Consider the following 21910-nt stretch of genomic DNA (forward strand, 5'->3'; position numbering starts at 1 on the left):
TCCTCAACTAGATAAAAGAACTAGCCTTGCTGCATTATCATGAAGCAATTTGGAGTTTTCATGGAGTTTTTGTTGATTGAGGAAGTAGTAAAAGGTATCGGCCGCCACTCACTACTTGCGTTCCAGAGGAAAAAGAGAGAAAAGAAAACAAAAAGACAAGTCCGAGATAGAAGATAATCCCCCTAGTCTATTGCTGTCTTCCCTTTATTGTTTGCGCCACCGCTTCCTTTTTGCTAGCCGAAGTAATAGGTGGGTTTTTTCAAACAATTTGCTTCCTTTATTCCCCTGTTGGATTGTTACCAAAAGTCCTCTTCGAATTCTATTTCCTCTGCTACTTAAAGGTCTTCGCGGCACTTACTTTCCAATTGCAATTGGTTTCCAAATCTCCTGTGTTTCCCAAAAGGATTCCTTTTTCTTACTTTCTTAGTTGTTTGTTGCCAAAAGACTTCTTGCTTTTAAGGTTTCCTGATCTCACGCATGGTAAAAAGGTATCTTCCAATCAGAATGGTTGTTCCAGGGCTTGGGCCCGCGATCCGGCTTTTTCACGCAACTCTGTGTTGTTTGGCGTGGGCACGCCAGAGAAAGCCTAGTCTTCTGGAATTTGCCCTTTTTATCACTTTTATCACCAATTGCCTGTAACTAATACAAATACCAATTATGAGCAGAAATCCAATACTTTGCATAATAAACTGCCAAAATTAAGACCAAATAACCACAAATAAAATACATAATTATATCCCTATCAAATTCCCCCACACCAAGACAATGCTTGTCCTCAAGCATTTCAAACTTTAAATACACAACCAAGCGAGCAAACATTTTGCAACAGTTGAATTCAAAACAATGGCTATTAATCAAAGCAACTATTGCCAATGTATGATTTAGATAACTGTCAGGTATTGATGACAAATTTTACGGGATAACTCTCCAACTAGCTTTTAAAACCAATGACTCTTTCAAATCCAGACTAACCAATCTAAGAATAGAAAATATCCAACCAACATTCTTTAATAACTGGTCCAACCATTAAGCAAAATCTCAACATAAAGACTCATGGATCCGCAGACAATACAATTATTCGCATACTTTCATGCTCGTATACTTTTTTTTTTTCATTTTCATTTTTTTTTCTGTTTCTTTTCCCTTTTTTTTTCCTTGAAGGAAGTGCTTAGTCTTGAGCCATTCAAATCTTTTGACGCGAACTCCGACATCTGTTCAATGAAGGAGCCCGATTACTCAACTTAAACCGCTTAAAGACCACATACTCATAGTTATCGCTGCTTTTTGACGCGAAAATCGACACTTTAGGTGAAGACCCCCGGTTACTAGTCAATGATAACCAGCGGAGTATAGCCGAATGTTATTCACAAATAAACACCCAAGTAAAATTAAAACCATGCAAACCTGCTTCATTTCCTTAACATGGAGAACTAAGATTAATAGTTGAACCAGTTCACACAAAAATGTCAGACAAATATTTACAATGCCTAGAAAAGTTAACCAAAAGAAATTGCTGGAGTCACAAAATCTCAAATATTTACTAGAGAGACATCCTAAAATTTTATCATCTCCTACTTAACATATTATCATCTAAAACCGTAACAATAGTTAAATTTGAAAATCTAGCCATTGCTTATCAGGGCTAACCATAAAAATCCAAAAGGTATGGTAAAGGTTTTTTTTTTTTTTTTTTTTTTAGAGAAGAAGGAAAAGCAGTAAGAAGGAAAAGCTAGACTACTCCCCCCACACCTAAAGTCTACATTGTCCTCAATGTAAGAACGAAAAGTTGAAGTCAAGTGAAGGGAGCAAAAAACTTCCCTGAATGAATAAAAACTGCAGCAAAACACCATGGTAGAGGAGGTGTCAGGGACTAGCAGCGTGGAGCCTCCGACGGTAGTGTGGTGTAGCGTTGCTTCAGATGGAAGCGGAAGTCTTCAATCCAAGCCCGTGTCCCCAGAGTGGACCAGAGTTGCTGTAAGGCGTGCCCACGCCTTACAAGGCAGAGTCTTCTGCCCAAGCATTTTTACGGTGTTCAAGAGCATCACTTATAAGGCATGGGCATGCCTTGTAAATCCAAGTCTCCTACTCAACACCAAAAAGAACACTTGCAATGAAATAAAACAACCCAAAATCAATGAAAAACGAAAGAAAACAATAAAAAAAAATGGAGGCCTTGGGTTGCCTCCCAAGAAGCGCCTTTCTTTAACGTCTTTGGCTAGACGACTCCACAGTGAGCAATTAGGCATAGATAGGATCTATCAAGTGTACCTCTTCCAAAGTGCCAATGTCTGAAACATCAACAAACGGTTTTAAACGATGACCATTAACTGTGAAACTCTTATTAGTCTCTAAACTCTGGATTTCAACCACACCACTGGGAAAAACATTGACTACCACATATGGTCCAATCCAACGAGATTTTAACTTACCTGGCATGAATTTCAACCGTGAATTGAACAAGAGTACCTTTTGTCCTGGAGAAAAGTGTTTCGCACGCAATAGGCGGTCATGAAACTGCTTGGTACGCTCTTTGTACAAACGTGCATTGTCATATGCTTCAAGACGAATTTCCTCCAACTCCTGGAGTTGGAGCTTTCTCTCTTTGCCATCTCTATCCGCATGGAAATTGCATTGCTTGACTGCCCAGAATGCACGATGCTCAATAGCCACAGGTAAATGACACATCTTACCAAACACCAACCTATATGGGGACATTCCAATGGGCGTTTTATACGCGGTTCGATATGCCCACAAAGCATCATCCAATCGCAAGCTCCAATCCTTACGGTTGGGGTTAACGGTTTTCTCCAATACGCTCTTGATCTCTCGATTGGAGACTTCAGCTTGCCCATTGGTCTGAGGATGATATGTTGTACTCACACGATGGTGCACTCCATATTTTCCCATGAGAGCTGCAATGGTGCGATTGCAGAAATGGGTACCTTGATCACTGACGATGGTTCTCGGCACCCCGAACCTACTAAAAATGTGGGATTTGAGAAATCCTACAACAACTTGAGAATCATTAGTCCGGGTAGTCTTTGCTTCTACCCATTTCGATACATAGTCAACTGCTAACAGAATATACAAAAATCCAAAAGAGTTAGGAAAAGGTCCCATAAAGTCCATACCCCAAACATCAAACACTTCACAAAATAACATAGGCACTTGAGGCATTTCATCCCTATGAGACAAACTTCCAAATTTTTTACATTTTTCACAGCTTTTACAAAATGCATAAGCATCACGAAACAATGTTTCCCAATAAAAGCCACAATCAAGGATTTTTCTAGCAGTTCTCTTAGGTCCAAAATGGCCACCACATGCATAATTATGACAATGAGCAAGGATAGAAGGAGTTTCACTTTCAGGTACACATCTACGAATAATTTGATCAGAGCCTATTTTCCACAGATATGGCTCGTCCCAAATATAGTATCGAGAATCATGGACTATCTTATCTCTCTTACTCTTACTCATGCCAATAGGGAATTTATGACTGACCAAAAAGTTCACAATATCTGCATACCAAGGTTCCTTACCTTTGAGATAGAAAAGATGTTCATCAGGAAATACCTCAGATATGGGAACTGCTTCCTCTTCTCTTATCAATCTATTCAAATGGTCAGCTACTGAATTATCCACCCCTCTCCGATCCTTAATCTCCCAGTCAAATTTTTGCAGCAAGAGCACCCAACGAATGAGTCTTGGCTTGGACTCCCTTTTTGACAAGAGATACTTCAAAGTTGCATGATCAGAGTAAACCGTTACTTTTGACCATAATAGATATGATCTAAATTTCTGAAAAGCGAAAACAATGGCTAGAAGCTCTTTCTCCATGGTGGTGTAGTTGCATTGAGCTGGTGTCAATGTTTTTGACGCATAGTATATCACTTGACTACACTTCCCACTCCGCTGTCCAAGCACAGCTCCTACGGCATACTGACTGGCGTCACACATGAGCTCAAAGGATAGCTTCCAGTCTAGGGGTTGGATGATTGGTGCCGTGGTCAACATACCCTTGAGTGTGTCAAAGGACAATTTGCAATCATCTCCAAAGTTGAATGACACCTCCTTTTGAAGCAGGCGAGACAATGGTTGAGCAATTTTTGAAAAATCTTTTATGAAACGCCTGTAAAAACCTGCATGGCCTAGAAAACTACGAATATCCTTGACATTAGTAGGGTAAGGTAGACTAGTGATCAAATCAATTTTAGCCTTATCTACTTCAATACCCCTTGATGAAACAACATGGCCCAAAACTATGCCTTCCTTAACTATGAAATGACATTTTTCATAATTGAGAACCAAGTTTGTTTCAATGCATCTTTTCAAAGCCTTTGTTAAATGGTCTAGGCACTGATCAAAAGAATCACCATATACTGTAAAATCATCCATGAAAATTTCAATGCAATTATCAATCATATCAGAGAAAATACTCATCATGCATCTTTGAAATGTTCCAGGAGCATTACACAAACCAAAAGGCATACGGCGATATGCAAAAGTTCCAAAAGGGCAGGTAAAAGTGGTTTTATGTTGGTCCTCTTGAGCAACAATAATTTGATAATATCCAGAGTAACCATCTAAAAAGCAAAAGAAACACTTACCTGCCAACCTCTCAAGCATTTCATCAATAAATGGGAGTGGAAAGTGGTCTTTCCTAGTTGTGGCATTTAACTTCCTAAAGTCAATGCACATTCTCCACCCATTTTGTAATCTCATTGGCACTAACTCATTCTTTTCATTTTTTACCAATGTGATTCCAGTCTTCTTGGGAACAACATGGACTAGACTTACCCACTGGCTGTCAGAAATAGGAAAAATAATTCCTAATTCTAAGAGTTTGAGAATCTCTTTCATCACTACCTCCTTCATTGCGGGATTGAGCTTGCGTTGATGCTCTCTCACGGGTTTTACGTCCGACTCCAAAAGGATGTGATGCATGCAAATGGATAGATTGATGCCTTTGATGTCTGCTAACGTCCATCCAATTGCTGGTTTAAATTCCCGTAAGAGCCTCTCTTCTTACAACGCAGTTAAATCATTGGCAATGATTACAGGCAAAGTCTTGTTATCTCCCAAGTAAGCATATTTCAAATGCTCGGGCAGTTCCTTCAATTCCACATTAGGTGCCTGTTGAACAGAAGGTAGAATCCTTTCATTAGAAGTGGGTAATGGTAGAAAAGAATTTTCAAACCTGCCTGGAAGCGGATGTAGTGAATGTAAGGCCATGATAGCTTCTTTGACTTCCTCCTCCTCCATGTCGTCCACTTCCAAATTGGTCTTGCCTTGTTGTAAGACAAAGTCCAATTTGCCCCTCATGAAATTCTGTTCAAAATTCTCTTGCACAATGGTGTTAGTCATGCCAACAAAATTTACAGATTCAGTATCCACAAGATGCTTCATTGCATCAAAAATATTAAAAGTGGCATTTTCTCCATCAAATTCCACAGATAAAGTCCCTTCATGTACATCTATTTTAGTCCTTGCTGTACTCATGAAGGGTCTACCCAAAAGAATCACTGCTGAATCAGTAGAGTATGCATCATTCATATCAACAATGTAAAAATCCACAGGAAAAATGAATTCATTGACCTTTACTAGAACATCTTCAACTAGGCCCTCAGGGTAGACATTCGACCTATCAGCTAGTTGAATGATTACCCTAGTTTCTTTGAGGGGTCCTAAATTCAAAACTTTAAAAATTGAGAGAGGCATGACATTTATTGAAGCACCTAAGTCCAGCATGCTTTTTTCAATTCTTTGATTGCCAATTATGCATGGTATAGTAAACATACCTGGATCCTTGCATTTCTGGGGCAACTTCCTTTGAAACATCGCTGAGACATTCTCCCCCACCTTCACATTGTCATCCAGAGTCAACTTATTGCGATTAGTGCATAAGCCCTTCAAAAATTTAGCATATTTAGGCAATTGCCTAATAACATCCAATAAAGGAATATTGATCTCCACTTTCCTGAAGGTGTCCAAAATCTCTTGCTCAAATTCTTCCTTTTTGGCTCTTGTAAACCTGCCAGGAAAAGGAGGAGGAATGTCAACTTTCCTTGAGACTTCAGAGGATTGTTTCTCATCTTCCTCTTCCCCCTTCCTGGGCACTTCTTCTTCTTTGGCGTGAGCACGCCTAGGAGACTGTACCTCCTTGCCACTCCGTAATTGCATTGCACTGGCATTCTCCTTGGGATTAGGAATTACTTGAGATGGTAACTTTCCTCTATTGCTATTTTCCAGGTTGCTCATGGAAGTTGCCAATTGAGACATCTGTACTTCCAAATTCCTAATGCTAGCACGAGTCTCTTGTTGAAATCTGTGAGACTCCTGTTGAGATCTTTGAGCCTCTTGCTGTAATTGACTCGTGCTTTGGGCTAGTGACTTCACCATATTTTCAAGAGACATGTTTGAATTGGAAGTGGATGGTTGTTGCACTGGTGGCCATGGCTGGAAATGTTGTTGAAAGCCAGGGGGTTTTGAAGCATAGCTAAAGTTAGGATGATTTCGCCACCCTGGATTGTAAGTGGGTGCAAAAGGATCATTCCTTCGTGGAGGTGGTCCAGAAAAATCTCCCACTATGTTGGCTTGTTCAGGTGAATCCTCCTGGAGAGTTGGGCACATGTCAGTCATGTGTTCGGGAGCAGCACAGATACCACAAGTTTTCACAGATTGTAATTGCCCTCTTGCCATTTGACGTACCAGAGAGGTAAGCTCAGATAGTTTACCCTCTAAGTCAGAGTGATTCACTTCATTGACCATTCTTATTGCTCCATCAGCTCTCACTCCAAATTGTTGGGAATTTTCAGCCATGGTGGAGATCAATAACGTGGCTTCGTCTGTGGTCTTGTTAACCAGAGCACCTACACTGGCTGCATCTAACATGCTCCTATCCATGGGTGATAATCCCTCGTAGAAATATTGTATTAAGAGTTGATCAGGGATTTGATGATGCGGGCAACTGGCACACAGTTGTTTAAAGCGCTCCCAGTACTCATATAGAATTTCCCCATTTGCCTGCCTAACTCCACATATTTCTTTCCTTATATTGGCGGCTCTAGATGCAGGGAAAAATTTCTCGAGGAATCTTCTCTTCAATTTTTCCCATGTAATGATGGATCCAGATGGCAGGTAAAATAACCAATCTTTGGCCTTATCTGCCAAAGAGAAAGGGAAGGCTCTCAATTTGATGTAGTCCTCAGTGACTCCTTGAGGTTTCATTGTGGAGCACACCACATGAAATTCCTTCAAGTGTTTATGTGGGTCTTCACCTGTAATACCACGAAAAGTAGAAAGTAAGTGAATAAGACCAGATTTAAGCTCAAATGCCTCTTCCGTATTAGGAAATGTAATGCATAATGGCTGCTGGTTCACGTTAGGAGTTGCCAACTCCCTCAAAGTTCTTGGGGCTGCCATTGCTACTCGGGGAATATGCACTTCTTCTTTTTCAGATTCACTTGATGAATCACTGGAAACAAACTCTTGCTTAGATTCTGAAGGTGACGTTGAATCTTGTTGCTTACGCAACTTTGCCTCCTTGGTCAACCTTCTTGCAGTCTTCTCAATCTCTGGATCAAATTCTAATTCTCCTGTACGAGAAGATCGAGGCATAAAATAAAATAAAAAAAATAAAAATAAAAATAAAAATAAAAACTAAAGCCTGTGCAATAAGTTACTTAAAACACCAGTTCCCCGACAACGGCGCCAAAATTTGGTGGTTGTCAAACCACCAAAAATAAAATTTTTATTAGACCTACTACCAAAACTGAATGAGTATAGTGGTGAGTAGGGTCGTCTCCTCAGGAAACAGGTAGGCAAATCACACAGGAAAATGGGGGGTTTTTAACAGTAGTACCAACTAATTAAAAAGGAATAAAAACTGAAATTTAAAGTTGAGTAAGATAGCAGGAACCAAATTACACAAATAACAATTAATTAAAACAACCTAGTCAAGGAATTAATCTTGGCAGCGAAGCACACAACTGATCACAGACACAAGGGACAATTCATATACTCACGAATAAACTGGTTATAGTGGTCAAGCGATGCGCCCAACCACCAATCTTTCCGTAATTTTATGGTAGTCAAGAGACGCTCATAAACTACCCTCTTGTGACTAGACAACCCCAGAAACGCTCACAGGATTTAATGTAGCCACAGCATTAGGAATTAGAAAGACCCAATTCTAGATGACAAACACACATGCGGGTTTATTTAGGCTAGATTAATTATCCCCACGATCCAAATTAGACCGCTTGCGAGGCGGTGAAGTTGTCTCGTTTGCCACTAATCAAGATGTTTAAAGGCTACGCGCCAACATCCTAATTGGCTATCAATTATTTAGACAATCGAATAACAGGCCTAATTATCCAATAAATCTAAACAATAATAACTCAGGGAAAAATAGAGAATAATCAAATACCCATGAACATATAAATTAAAAATAAAACAATTAAAACGATCTCACAGTTATGGTGCTCCAATCCTTGATTTATTCCTCAACTAGATAAAAGAACTAGCCTTGCTGCATTATCATGAAGCAATTTGGAGTTTTCATGGAGTTTTTGTTGATTGAGGAAGTAGTAAAAGGTATCGGCCGCCACTCACTACTTGCGTTCCAGAGGAAAAAGAGAGAAAAGAAAACAAAAAGACAAGTCCGAGATAGAAGATAATCCCCCTAGTCTATTGCTGTCTTCCCTTTATTGTTTGCGCCACCGCTTCCTTTTTGCTAGCCGAAGTAATAGGTGGGTTTTTTCAAACAATTTGCTTCCTTTATTCCCCTGTTGGATTGTTACCAAAAGTCCTCTTCGAATTCTATTTCCTCTGCTACTTAAAGGTCTTCGCGGCACTTGCTTTCCAATTGCAATTGGTTTCCAAATCTCTTGTGTTTCCCAAAAGGATTCCTTTTTCTTACTTTCTTAGTTGTTTGTTGCCAAAAGACTTCTTGCTTTTAAGGTTTCCTGATCTCACGCATGGTAAAAAGGTATCTTCCAATCAGAATGGTTGTTCCAGGGCTTGGGCCCGCGATCCGGCTTTTTCACGCAACTCTGTGTTGTCTGGCGTGGGCACGCCAGAGAAAGCCTAGTCTTCTGGAATTTGCCCTTTTTATCACTTTTATCACCAATTGCCTGTAACTAACACAAATACCAATTATGAGCAGAAATCCAATACTTTGCATAATAAACTGCCAAAATTAAGACCAAATAACCACAAATAAAATGCATAATTATATCCCTATCACCCTCGTAGCGTGTTATTGATTAGGGCTAGGTTTTTCTAGTTATTAATGCAATTGAAAAATTAATTCCTACGGTCGTACCTAGGTGTATTTTCTGGTTAGAGGTGATCAATGGTCATACCTTGGTTATCAATAAATTAAGGAAAAATTGGTTGTTAGAGTTCATCGGCGACTATAGCTAGCCTATTAATAAATTAAGTGAACCTCTCTTGCATCAATGATCAGATAAATGGACTGTGTCTGAGTAGTTGTATCCTTGGCTAGAATTTATCTATTCTTGATTTAATTCCTGCTATATTCGTGCTAGTTAATTATTTATTTTGAGTTGAATTGGTTAGTTGTTTTTAGTTTTAGTCCGATAAAATCCCCCTTTATCAATTGGAATATCAAAGAGACAAATATCCCCAGTCCCTGAGGAGACGACCCTACTTGCCACTGTCTACTATTTAGTAAATTTTGTCAACTAATTAATTCTGGTATATCGGATTAAGCAAACTCTTCGAGAACAGGGTGAATCAAGTAACCCATTATACACCTAGAATCCCTGCTCCAGTACCTAGAATTAATTATTGACTGCTTTTAGTGGTATTTAGGTTTTATTTTTATTATTGCACAGGCTCGACCCCTGTCATAGTGGCATCTTTTATTATTTTTTACTAGAATGATCGTACTTACTAGAATCTCTGTGCATATGCTTTTTTCTCCCCCAAATTATGGATATCCACAATAGTTCTGACAAATTAACAACAAAAAAAAAAGCAGGAGAATAATAAAAAGGAATTTTAAAGGAAAAGGATAACAAACAACATCTCTATTGAGTTCAATACAAATATAAAGATGTGGAAAAAAAAAGCCCTTGTCACTAGAACTTCTTGACACTCTCCTTTTTCATCTCCCTTGACCTCCTTATTGAACCAATACAAGAATGGATAGCCACAACTAGAATCTACTACACTAACCTACATTAAAACAAGGGAAAATAAAGAGAGTTACATTTGCTAAGGGCTTGTTGCCTCAAAGGGTAAGACACAACCCTTTGGTTGTTCTTCTTCTTCTCCAAAGTCTTTCCCTTCTCTCAAGCTAATTAGAACTCAAAACTCTCAAAACTATAAGAACTAGGTAGTATATATTCTTGGCCTTGCATTATCAGAGCCAAAGTGTCAAAAAAAGAAGCTCCTAGAATCTCCAAAAGTTGGTACAAGTTGTCCCTTTTTGTCTTATGAAAAATGGAGAAAAAAACAAAAATCATGCAAGTTGACTACTCGCAGCTGCCAGGAATCCCTCGGACCAATCCCTCGAGGGATTCTCTTTTTTTTTTTTTTGGCTTTTCATCCTTGAATTGTACCATCTCTTTTAGATATTATTGTGACTTTTCAATCTTCTAATCCTCGCTTTAGATCACCATTTCACTTCCAAGTGAATTGATCATTTTACCTACAAAATACAGAGATTTTCCATCTAAAATGAGAAAATCACAACAAATTCATCTATCAATTGACGGTGCAAATTAGTGACAAAAATGGACAACTTGTACCATTTAACTTTACAAATTGACTAAAAAATAATGTGAAACACATTAAAAAATATCACAAATTAGCCATTATCAACTGGATAACACTACTTTTCACAATAAAATATATAGAACCCCTGATGGAGCTCTAGAACTTCAACAACTTCTGAATAACCCAACTCTTCAACAGTTGCTAGATAACAATTTTTCTCGCTATATGTATTTTACTCTTGACGGAGCTTTTGAATATATAGAACTTTTGATGCACCTAAAAATTTCCACTAATCTATAAATCGATCTATTAGCCATCCTTTTGGCTGCATTTTCAAACGAATAACAAAAAATATCACCTAACACAATCTGCGGATTCTTTAACCTTTTCGGAGAAAAAGGAAGCCATTTGACATACTTTTGAACTAATCCACCCAAAAACTCCTTTTAGCATATCCCATAGGGGTTATTTATGTGTTGGCTTGAAACTCTAACTATATAATTGATAAGTATATACTTTGCATGTTTTTAGTGTGTTTTATTAGTTAGTTTAGTGTTTTAACTACTTTTATAGCTAATTATCTAAGTTTCTAGTGAAAATATGCATTTTACAGTTTGCAGTGTTAAAATTGCATTTCTATGAATTTTAAGGGTAAAAAGTTCATGTTTTTGTAGGTTTAACGATTCAATCATCAATTGGAGAGATTTGAGAAGATAATTGGATGATTATTGATGGTTTGAAGTGGTTTAAAGAAGACATGAAGTGCAAAACATTCAAAGGAAGAAATGCAAGTGAAGACAGTTTTAACACCTTGTGGTATTTTGGCAATATCGTGAGTGATAAGCATTGGATTGAGGTGATTCTTATACCATTTTGAATATAAGAGATTAATCTACATTTGGTATGAATATATCGAAGTCCAATTCAATCATTTTCATTGTCAAAAAGTAGAAATATAGAAGTGCAACTCTGCTGTCGAAAGCTGAAATAGAGCTCTGACCAGTTGATGGTATTTTGGTCATATCTCGATCCACAGAGCGCCGAATGAGATGATTCTTGAGGTATTGGAAAGCTAACTCAGAGATATATGTTTTATACAAGAGCTAGTTTGGCCTCCATCGTTGAGAAAATATCAGTTGAAGTGGTGCTGAAGTGAAACCGCGACTATCCAATACGCGCGATAAAGTCGCGTATTTCTGAGGTCGCATATTCTCTTCTGTTTTCTACAACTTGCTCATCAATTTGCCTTGCTTTCACACAACTTTTCCAGCTCAATTCTAGTTATCAATTCCAGCTGTGTCTGATTAAGAAAAGGTTGGAAAGTTAGAAAGACAACTGATAAGAGTTTCAAGAGTCAAAGATAACAACTAGAAACAACTTATTTGGCTCTTGAATCCTCTATAAATAGAGACCTTTGGAGAACATTTTAACAACTTTGGAAGGTTAGAGGAACTCCACAAAAATGTAGACTTTTACTAGAATTTCCTTAGTTTATTAGTTAGGATAGTATAGAGTAGTTAGTGTAGTTTTTCCTTCTTGTATTTGTAGTTAGATTTGGATGAAGATTTGAAGAGCAAAGATGGAGAGTTAGAGCTCATGTGATAAGGGTGACATCTCTCTTATCACTTTCTCTTTTGTATTTGATTTTATGTTTAACTATAATACAAGTTTGGATTTTTTTTCTTCATGTTTAGTTAAAGTTTATGCCTAGAGTAATGGATGAACTTTCTATATCTTGTTAATAATGTTTATTTGGTTGTTTGATGATATTATTCTGAGCAAGTTATTTATCACTTTTACTTTTCTAATCATGATTAACTGGCCATTAATTGTAATTATCTAAAGGTATTAAATTTGCAATGAGAATTGGAATTTAACATTAGTTCAAAAAAGTGATAAACCTAGGGAGTTCACTCACGAGAGCAGAGGAGTACCTTCGTGGCTTTTAGTGACTTGTTTCATGTAATTTCATAGAAGAAATGAGCTTGTAGTTAATTTCATAATCATGAGAGTAGATATGGCTTAATTGCAAGTATAGTTGATTCACTACGATAGTAGGTTTCACATATATTAGGAAATTACGTCACGACTAGCCAAGATAATAACATTCACTTAACTAGTAACTTCATTTGCAAGAGTAGTAAGGAATTTCATACCTGTAGAAGCTTTCTAGTGTTATTTTTATTACTTTTACTTCATGATTATAGTCTAAATAATAAAGGAGTTCAAAAACCATCGGTAATTGAAACTCTTCCCTGTTGGCTCGACCTTTAATACCCTATACTTACTCTCGACTCATATACTTGTGAAAAATCACGTGTGGGGTATTTCGCATTTATAAATGTAAAACTTGACTGTGGATGAGCTAATTGTTATATGTATACCCTGCACATATCAAGTTTTTGGCGCAGTTGCTGAGGAAAATTTGTCAATATCAGTGCTAAGAGCAACTTTATTAGTTTAGATATTTTTACTTGTTTTTCTTGTTTTTGTTGTGTCTAGTGTCTAGTTTGTTATATTTAGTGTCTAGTTGAGTCTTTATTTACATGTTTTATATGTGTCGATTTATCTATTCTTCTTGACTAAAAATGTTTTTGAGTTGTTTTTGAAAGCATGTTTAGGGGAGAGTAGAAAACATGAGGAGACAATGCTTGAGAAGTGGAAGATCAACAACGGATAGTTACTACATGCAAAGCTCCATGGATAGAGGTAACCATGAAATTACTGAAGATATGTCTTTTGAAATTAGTTTAAGGTGTTTAAAGTTTAAATTTGATGTTATAAGGTTAAAAATTCAAATGGACACTATTATGAATATGCTTGAGCAAAAGAGGAATATTAATGTTTTTAATTCTTATCATGTGATTTATGACTTGTGTGGAGGTTATCACGCTACTCATACATAGAGGCAAGCACAAAATGTGGATTATGTTGATGAATTAGGGCATTACAATCCTTGTTTTGATCAATATGGTGCTAATTGGGATAATTCTCATGCTTATGATTGGGATAATCAATGTAATTATAGTGATTCTCCATGTTTTTATGATTGCCAACCCGAATATGTCCAATATGAATCAAAGCCATCTTGAGAATTGGCAATAGAAATGTTAGTTAATGCACCTTCACCTTCGGAATTAGAAAGTGAATCATTAGCTAACGATTCTAAGTCATCTTGGGAGTTAGCTATAAAAAGGTTAGCTAATGCAACCTCCGACTGTTTTGATAGGGTTGAGGAAATGTTAGATGAATTAGCTTCTCACTTTGGTAGAATACAAGACCAATTGCATGAGTTGTGTGAAGTTATTTCTTCGAATGATATGCACTATGACTCTAGCATGAATGGTGAGTATGTTGCAAGTGAAAATGGATTGTATTTTGATCAAAATGATGAATCTAATTTGTGTTTCAATTAAAAAGAGTCCATTATACATGATAGTACCTTTGGAGCTAATCTTGAACCTCAAGAGGTGAGCCTTAATGACTCATTTTTCACCCCTCTTGAGGAATGCATTGAGAGTACAAGTTTTAATTATTCCCCAAGAAAGCCATGTGGACATTCGTTTGGTGAGTTCTCAAGTGGTGCATATTCAAGGTAATATCTATGAAACACTTGAGATAGGTAAGTCACTTCCATCTCTCTTATCATTTGAATATGTGATTTTTGTCATAAAGTCACATTTTAACGATCCACCATGACCTAAAATGGTGGATTATTCATTGACAAAACCTCCTTGAAAAATGAGGTTAAATAGTCGAGCCAACGACTATAAACAAAAGCGCTAGTTGGGAGGCAACCCAATGTTTGTTTACGTTTACGTTATTTGGCGTGATTTTTATGTTTAAATTATGTATTTAAATTATTTTGTTGTTTTTCTTTCATATGTTTGGGAAATAGAGGCAGAAGTGACCAAATGAGGTGAAAAAGGCGAAGTTCGATCAAGAAACTCTACCCCTCGATTTGAGTAAAAGTTGTTTTTAATTTGTTAATAAGGGTTAAAATGCATGTTTTGATTGTTTTACATGTGCGTGCATTGAATACTTTGGCAAAAAAATGACCTAGGATGCATTTTGAGTAATTGGGGTAAAAACATAATTTTTGAAACGTTAAGAAGTTTTTGTAGAAAACTGCAGAATGAAGAAAATGCGAGCGCAGAAAAACACGACCTCTAGTCGCGTTTTCATGAGTCGCGTTTTCATTTCTGCAAAATATAAGAAGAAAACGTGAGCCTCAAAACGCGACTTCAAGTTGCATTTTCAGAAGTCTCGTATTTGGTCCAGCAAAATTATAATAGAAAACACGAATGATAAAAATGTGACTTCAAGGCCGCGTTTTATGAACTCTCATTTTTAGGATTCTTTTTAAAAGAAAAATATGGGTTCATTGTTCATTCTCTTCTTCTTCTTTTCCTTGCATATTTCCTTGTACCTTGAGTAGTGTGTTGCGTATTTTCTATAGGTACATCACCACCACAAAGGCGTATGAGTCACGGATCACCGTTATATGTTTATTAATGCCTTTGTTATCACCTTTGTTTCTCATTTTCCATTCTTAGGTTTCTATCACTAATAGTTATCCAATGGACCTCATGAAGTTGTGGAGATAAGTGGACAATGGCTCGTGAACTTAATGCTTTGGTACTTCAATCGCAACAATAGGAGAAAATTACTTTCTTTATCTTGATTCCCTTTTTACACATTGAGGACAATGTGCATGTTAAGTTGGGAGGGGGGAATTGAGATTATATATGTTAGTTGTGATTGAAAATATTCAGGACTTGTGCTGAAAATATTTCAGCACATTCAGGACTTGCCTGAAAATATTTCTTGTGCTTTAATTTGTTCAAAACTGGGTTTGTTGGCAGGGAGTTTTGTCTATTTATAAGAGGAAACTCTGCCAAAACTTTTCTAAAATCTTGTTCAAAATTGTAAAATGCCCCAAATTGTTTCAAATTTTTTCAATTTTATCCAAAGGCCAACAAGTTTCATACCATTAGTAATTCAAATTCCTTCTACTTTTGAGATAAATGTATGTGACTTGAGAGCTTCTTTTCTAATTTAATTTGGAAATGACTATTATGTGATTATAATTTGTACATTTATAGGAAAATATCTTGTAAAGTAGAAAAAATTATGCCTACATTTTGCATATTTGATGAAATTTCTTCTCTTTACTTGATTTTACAAAGTTAAGTGATTAATATGGTCAATAAGTGTAACACTCTTCTCATGATTATGCTTTTGAGAGACTTACTTTAAAAAAAAAAGAAAAAGGAAAAATTGAAAGAAAAAAAAAGATAAAAAAAAGAGAATAGGACTTGTTCTACTCCAATGGTTCTTGTACTTAGTAACCGGGAGTCTTCATCTATAAATATTGACTTTCACGTAAAACGATACTCGAATTAAAAGTATGTTAAACTACTTGAGTATGTAAAGTGTTGAGTAACCGGCGATTTTCATCGAAAAATGTCGATCTTCATGTCAAAATGCACTTTCACAACTTGAGTAATATTTAGTTATATTGTATGGATAAATCCCTCTCTAAGTTGAATAAGAAAATGATCATGGGATTAAATAGCATTTTTATTGGCCATATGAGTTACTTACTTGTGACATTGGGTGAAGGGGACAAATTGAGATGAATTAGCATAATTAGGGTATAATTAGCTTTCCTTTACTAAATATTATGAGTACTTGAGGATTAATGAATGATTGCATAATAGTTATTTACCTTGTTTTTGAGGAAATGAAGTTGAATGGTGCACATATGTTTATGTTTAAAATGTTGGATCATTGTTGGTTTGTATTTTTCTTGCTTAAGGACAAGCAATGGTTCAAGTGTGGGGGTATTTGATAAGTATATACTTTTCGTGTTTTTAGTGTGTTTTATTAGTTAGTTTTAGTGTGCTTTAACTACTTTTATAGCTAATTAACTAAAGTTTCTAGTGACAATATGCATTTTATGGTTTGAAGTGTCAAAATTGCATTTCTATGGATTTTAAGGGTAAAAACTTCATATTTTTATAGTTTTAAGGATTCAATCATCAATTGGAGAGATTTGAGAAGATAATTAGATGATTATTGATGATTTGAAGTGGTTTAAAGAAGACATGAAGTGCAAAACATTCAAAGGAAGAAATGCAAGTGAAGATAGTTTTGACACCTTGTGGTATTTTGGCAATAGCTTGAGCTACAAGCATTGGATTGAGGTTATTCTTATACCATTTTGAACCTAAGAAATAGATCTACATTTGTATGAAGACATTGAAGTTCAGTTCAGTCATTTTCATTGTCAAAAAGTCAAAATACAGAAGTGCAACTCTGCTGTCGAAAGCTAAAATAGAGCTCTGACCAGTTAATGGTATTTTGGTCGTATCTCAGTCCACAGAGTTAGTTTGTTCTCCATCATTGAGAAAATATCGATTGAAGTCGTGCTGAAGTGAAAACGCGACTATCCAATATGCAAGATGAAGTCGCGTATTCTTTTCTATTTTCTGCAACTTGCTCATCAACTTGACCTGCTTTCACACAACTTTTTCAACTCAATTCTAGCTATCAATTCCGGCTATATCTGATCAAGAAAAGGTTGGAAAGCTAGAAAAACAACTCATAAGAGTTTCAAGAGTCAAAGATGACAACTAGAAACAACTCATTTGGCTCTTGAATCCTCTATAAATAGAGGCCTTTGGAGAACATTTTAACAACTTTGGAAGATTAAAGGAACTCCACAAAAATGTAGACTTTTACTAGAATTTCCTTAGTTCATTAGTTAGGATATTATAGAGTAGTTAGTGTAGTTTTTCCTTCTTGTATTTGTAGTTAGATTTGGATGAAGATTTGAAGAGGAAAGATGGAGAGTTAGAGCTCATGTGACAAGGGTGATATCTCTCCTATCACTTTCTCTTTTGTATTTAATTTCATGTTTAACTATAATACAAGTTTGGATTTGTTTTTCTTCATGTTTAGTTAAAGTTTATGCCTAGAGTTATGGATGAACTTTCTATATCTTGTTAATAATGTTTATTTGGTTGTTTGATGATATTATTCTGAACAAGTTATTTATCACTTTTACTTTTCTAATCATGATTAACTGGCCATTAATTGTAATTATCTAAAGGTATTAAGTTTGCAATGAGAATTGGAATTTAACATTAGTTCAAGAAGTGATAAACCTAGGGAGTTCACTCACGAGAGCAGAGGAGTACCTTCGTGGCTTTTAGTGACTTGTTTCATGTAATTTCATAGAAGAAATGAGCTTGTAGTTAATTTCATAATCATGAGAGTAGATATGGCTTAATTGCAAGTATAGTTGATTTACTACAAGAGTAGGTTTCACATACATTAGGAAATTATGCCATGACTAGCCAAGATAATAACATTTACGTAACTAGTAACTTCATTTGCAAGAGTAGTAAGGAATTCTATACCTCTAGAAGTTTTCTAGTGTTAATTTTATTACTTTTACTTCATGATTATAGTCTAAATAATAAAGGATTTTGAAAACTATCGGTAATTGAAACTCTTCTTTGTGGGATCGACCCTTAATACCATATACTCACTCTCGACTCGTATACTTGTGAAAAATCGCGTGTAGGGTATTTAGAATTTATAAATGTAAAACTTGACTGTGGATGAGCTAATTGTTATATCTATACCCTGCACACGTCAATAATTTTCCTATATCTCTTAGTATTTTGAATGGTTCTACTATCAGATCTTAAAGATTCATGCAAACGGTGTTTGCGAGAATGCAAAAGGGAACCTTGTGCACCAATAGGCAATGCCTAGCTATCAAAATTCGTGATAATGCCTCACACAAACACACACACACACACACACATGTACATATACACATATACAGATACATATATGTGTGTGTATATGTATTGGATGTATGAAAGAAACAAAAGAATAAATACTCCAGAAAAAATTACTCCTCCCATCCTACTTCGATTGTATTGGGGTTTTTCTTTTCAGAGTAAATCTAACCTACTATTTTTCTAAGGGAATTTCGCCAATTCGGTCCCTAAACATTTTCACTTAAATCAATTTCGTCCTTAATGAAATATTTTAACCAATTTAGTCCTTGAACTAGTTTTTTACTTCCAATGTAGGACTTTTCACTGCATTTTACTCCATTCCCGTGGACCAGCAGGGTATAATTGTCACATTGATTTAATCTTCTGCAATTAGCTGACAAAACAGATTAGAGATCATTACAAGGAAGAGATCACTAGCTGACAAAACAGAGAAGAGAGCCTGATGTCAACTAGCGCCTGCATCCTTACTCTTTTCCGGTTCCTTGGTCTTGTGAGGAAGAGATGGCACAAGCTGTCAGAGCAAATGGGATCAGTGGGTTCAAAAGAACAGTTTGAACAAGTAGGTGAATTGAGCTAGTTGCAAAGAGGAGAAGTGCAGGGAAGTGGGTGGCAGCGGTACGAACAGGAAGAGGGGTTGCTGCAGGTGCATTCCTCCTAATTGAAAGAGGCAGTGAGGTCAACGAGTAGTTTTGTGGGCTGCTGGTAAGGGGTTCTCAAGTAAAGTGACAAAAAGTGAAGTCGAGTGGAAGGATCCTGAAAAATGGGAGCTAAAACAGCTGAAGAAGAAAGGTGAATGTGTAATGATCCCACCTCTCCCTAAGGCGTACCAAAGGGTTCGGCGGACCGCCTGCCCATCTCTCGCCAGGACTTACTCACAAGCTCACGCGAATCACGTACATACGCATCCATGAACCATAAATAACATCCACGATTCAAGCTTATAATATACATGGATAGGAAACAGGGTACAAAGTCTCGATATACTCAAATTAGTTCAAAGCGTATACAATCCAAGTACAAAACAATCCATTCGAGGGATAGCGCGAGTACAAGTTAAAATTCAAAACAAAATCAAGAACAACTAGACTACGCTAGCCTTTACACGTCTCACGCTTCGCTCGTACCCCTGTAAGGAAAACAAACTAACGGGGTGAGCCAAAGCTCAGTGAAATTCCCAAATATCAAATTGATCAACAAATCAAGTGATAACAAAGTAATAGTGAAATAGCGAGCAAACAAGTCAAATCAGGAAAATAGTACTTCAGCTAGCCAAGTAATATCAGGTTCACATTCACATGTAAGGATACAGCAACCCATATCACGGCTCCGTTCCAGCTTGGTCAAGTGGTAGTTGACACTCCGTCAACTTTCAAGTAACATTAAGTCCAAATAAAAACTCCACTACACGTCAATCTCCGTCCATCAATCAACCCCCTTTTCCGGGCCCGCACGCCACACGAAACACGGGTGGTAATACTCGAGTATACCGTTTAGTCGAGGAGATGACACTCCACTCGACATTTCAAGTGACCCAGGGTTTGTTATCTAATCGACCAGGCCCTTGCCAGCTCGACTCGATTAACTAGCCACAGGGTTTCTGGAATTCCAAGCAAGACATATCTCAAGTGCATGTAAAGCAAGTCAAGTATAATCAATAGCAAGAACAAGTCATATTAGGGCAAGTGCGGTAAAGTACACCCTTGCCCTATCATTCATTTTCATGTAATCATACAAGTCAAGTAAGGAACACATGTATCAAGTACAATCGGATATTTGGAAGCACTCACCAAAATATAGTGCTTCAAGTATTCACGTTCAATTATACTCCAGGCTTGGAGTCCAGATCTACGATAAAAATTCAGTTTGAGAACTTTGAAACACGAATAGGATTCGAAACTTAAACGTTCCGTTCATTAAGAATCGACCAATTGAAATTCATTTGGAAGACATTCGTGAAACACTTGCTCGCTTTTCAAATCGTAAGGTTTTGTAGCATATATACTCGGAAACAACACTTGAGTTGAAAGTACAAGGAAAACAAGTTTACATTGGCCCTTATGTCTTTTCCTCAAGGGTACAAGTTCAACTAGGTTTTAACATATAACCCTCGATTCAAGATAACCAAAGTCCTAGATGGCTCAAGTACTAGTCGTCTCAACTCGACCCAAGTCGCAAGGTATTTCTATAGCCCTCGAGCGTAAATTCGGGCAGCATGCCCTTTGTGTTTACCTAATTTCCAGCCATTTATGGCTTCATTCTTACTCAATCCAACCCAACATTGTACACTAAACAAATCCATAACACAAATTCAGTTCAATAGCCATTCCATAGGCTCACAACAACACACGAACAAAGATTAAGCTAATTTCAAGTGCGGAAATGCAATTACAAAAGACAGATTTGACAGGCTTTGCGGAAATAACATATTCGAGGCTATGCTTATCGGATTGATACGCAGATTATACCATTTCGAAGATAAGATGAAGGCCTACAACTTTCATGAAGGTTACTTAGTCAAATTTTCAATGTAACCTGATCAAATTCCCAACTCACATAACCTGGTTTCAACTATTCGGCTAATCGACCACACTGCATTCAGGTGACCATATCTCAGTCTACCAAGGTCCGTTTAAGGCGTTCTTGATGGCGTTACAAAGCTAAGACAGGGCACTGAAACTTTCATGTTTTGGTAAAAGGCTAAATCCAAACGGATTATAGTGAATAAACTCAACCAAAAGGACTAAACTGTCCACGCGGAACTCTGGAAAGTGACCTAGATCAGCAAGGGTATTTTCATCTTTTCACAAGCTGCGTTGCTCCGATTGAGCTGAATTTTCTGGGCAGCTACAAAATACCATTCTCTACAACTTTCATGTTTTGACCTAAAGCCAATTCGGCCTCTATCATGAGGCTACAAAACCGGACAGAAAGGGGATAATTTTTCCAGAAATCTGGAATTTGTTGATTTCAGTGCAACCTTTCTTGATTTCTTACTTCCAACACTACCAAAACTCCTTATATAATCTTATATACAACATATATCAATCATACATCAAGTTTGGCAGCAATTCCCCCCAAACCCTAACTCATATGTCCACAAGAAAACAACCCCCAAGACATGCTACAACCGTTATTCATCACCAACTTGAGTTGCTAAGCTAATTTACACAAGATTGAAAGTAAGAATTAGAGAAATCAGCATCCTTACCTTGATTAGTGTCCACCAAGTGAAACCTTAGCTTTTCCTTTCAAAATCTCACCAACACTTCACTAACTAAACACTCAAAGGTGAGTTTAATCGGTTTATTTTCTTTGTTTTCTTACTTTGTAGATGGAAATCA

General features: G+C 36.8%; 1 protein-coding gene and 1 non-coding gene across 2 annotated transcripts; one reads left to right on the forward strand and one right to left on the reverse strand.

The window, feature by feature from the left end:
• Nucleotides 1-5028: 5028 nt before the first annotated feature.
• LOC140008872 (uncharacterized) lies at nucleotides 5029-7620 on the reverse strand. Its single transcript, XM_072053775.1, has one exon. The coding sequence runs from the start codon at nucleotides 7618-7620 to the stop codon at nucleotides 5029-5031; it is 2592 nt and encodes an 863-aa protein (XP_071909876.1).
• On the forward strand, nucleotides 6953-7059 carry LOC140008991 (small nucleolar RNA R71). The gene has a single exon (XR_011816353.1). It is a non-coding gene; the product is annotated as a small nucleolar RNA R71 (small nucleolar RNA).
• Nucleotides 7621-21910: the final 14290 nt, after the last annotated feature.

The sequence above is a fragment of the Coffea arabica genome, chromosome 6c (assembly GCF_036785885.1).
Source record: "Coffea arabica cultivar ET-39 chromosome 6c, Coffea Arabica ET-39 HiFi, whole genome shotgun sequence".
NCBI classification, from domain to species: Eukaryota; Viridiplantae; Streptophyta; class Magnoliopsida; order Gentianales; family Rubiaceae; genus Coffea; species Coffea arabica.

Bases quoted from the DNA above. Each gene is read 5' to 3' on its own strand.
- LOC140008872 (XM_072053775.1), bottom strand. From the start codon at position 7,620: ATGCCTCGATCTTCTCGTACAGGAGAATTAGAATTTGATCCAGAGATT.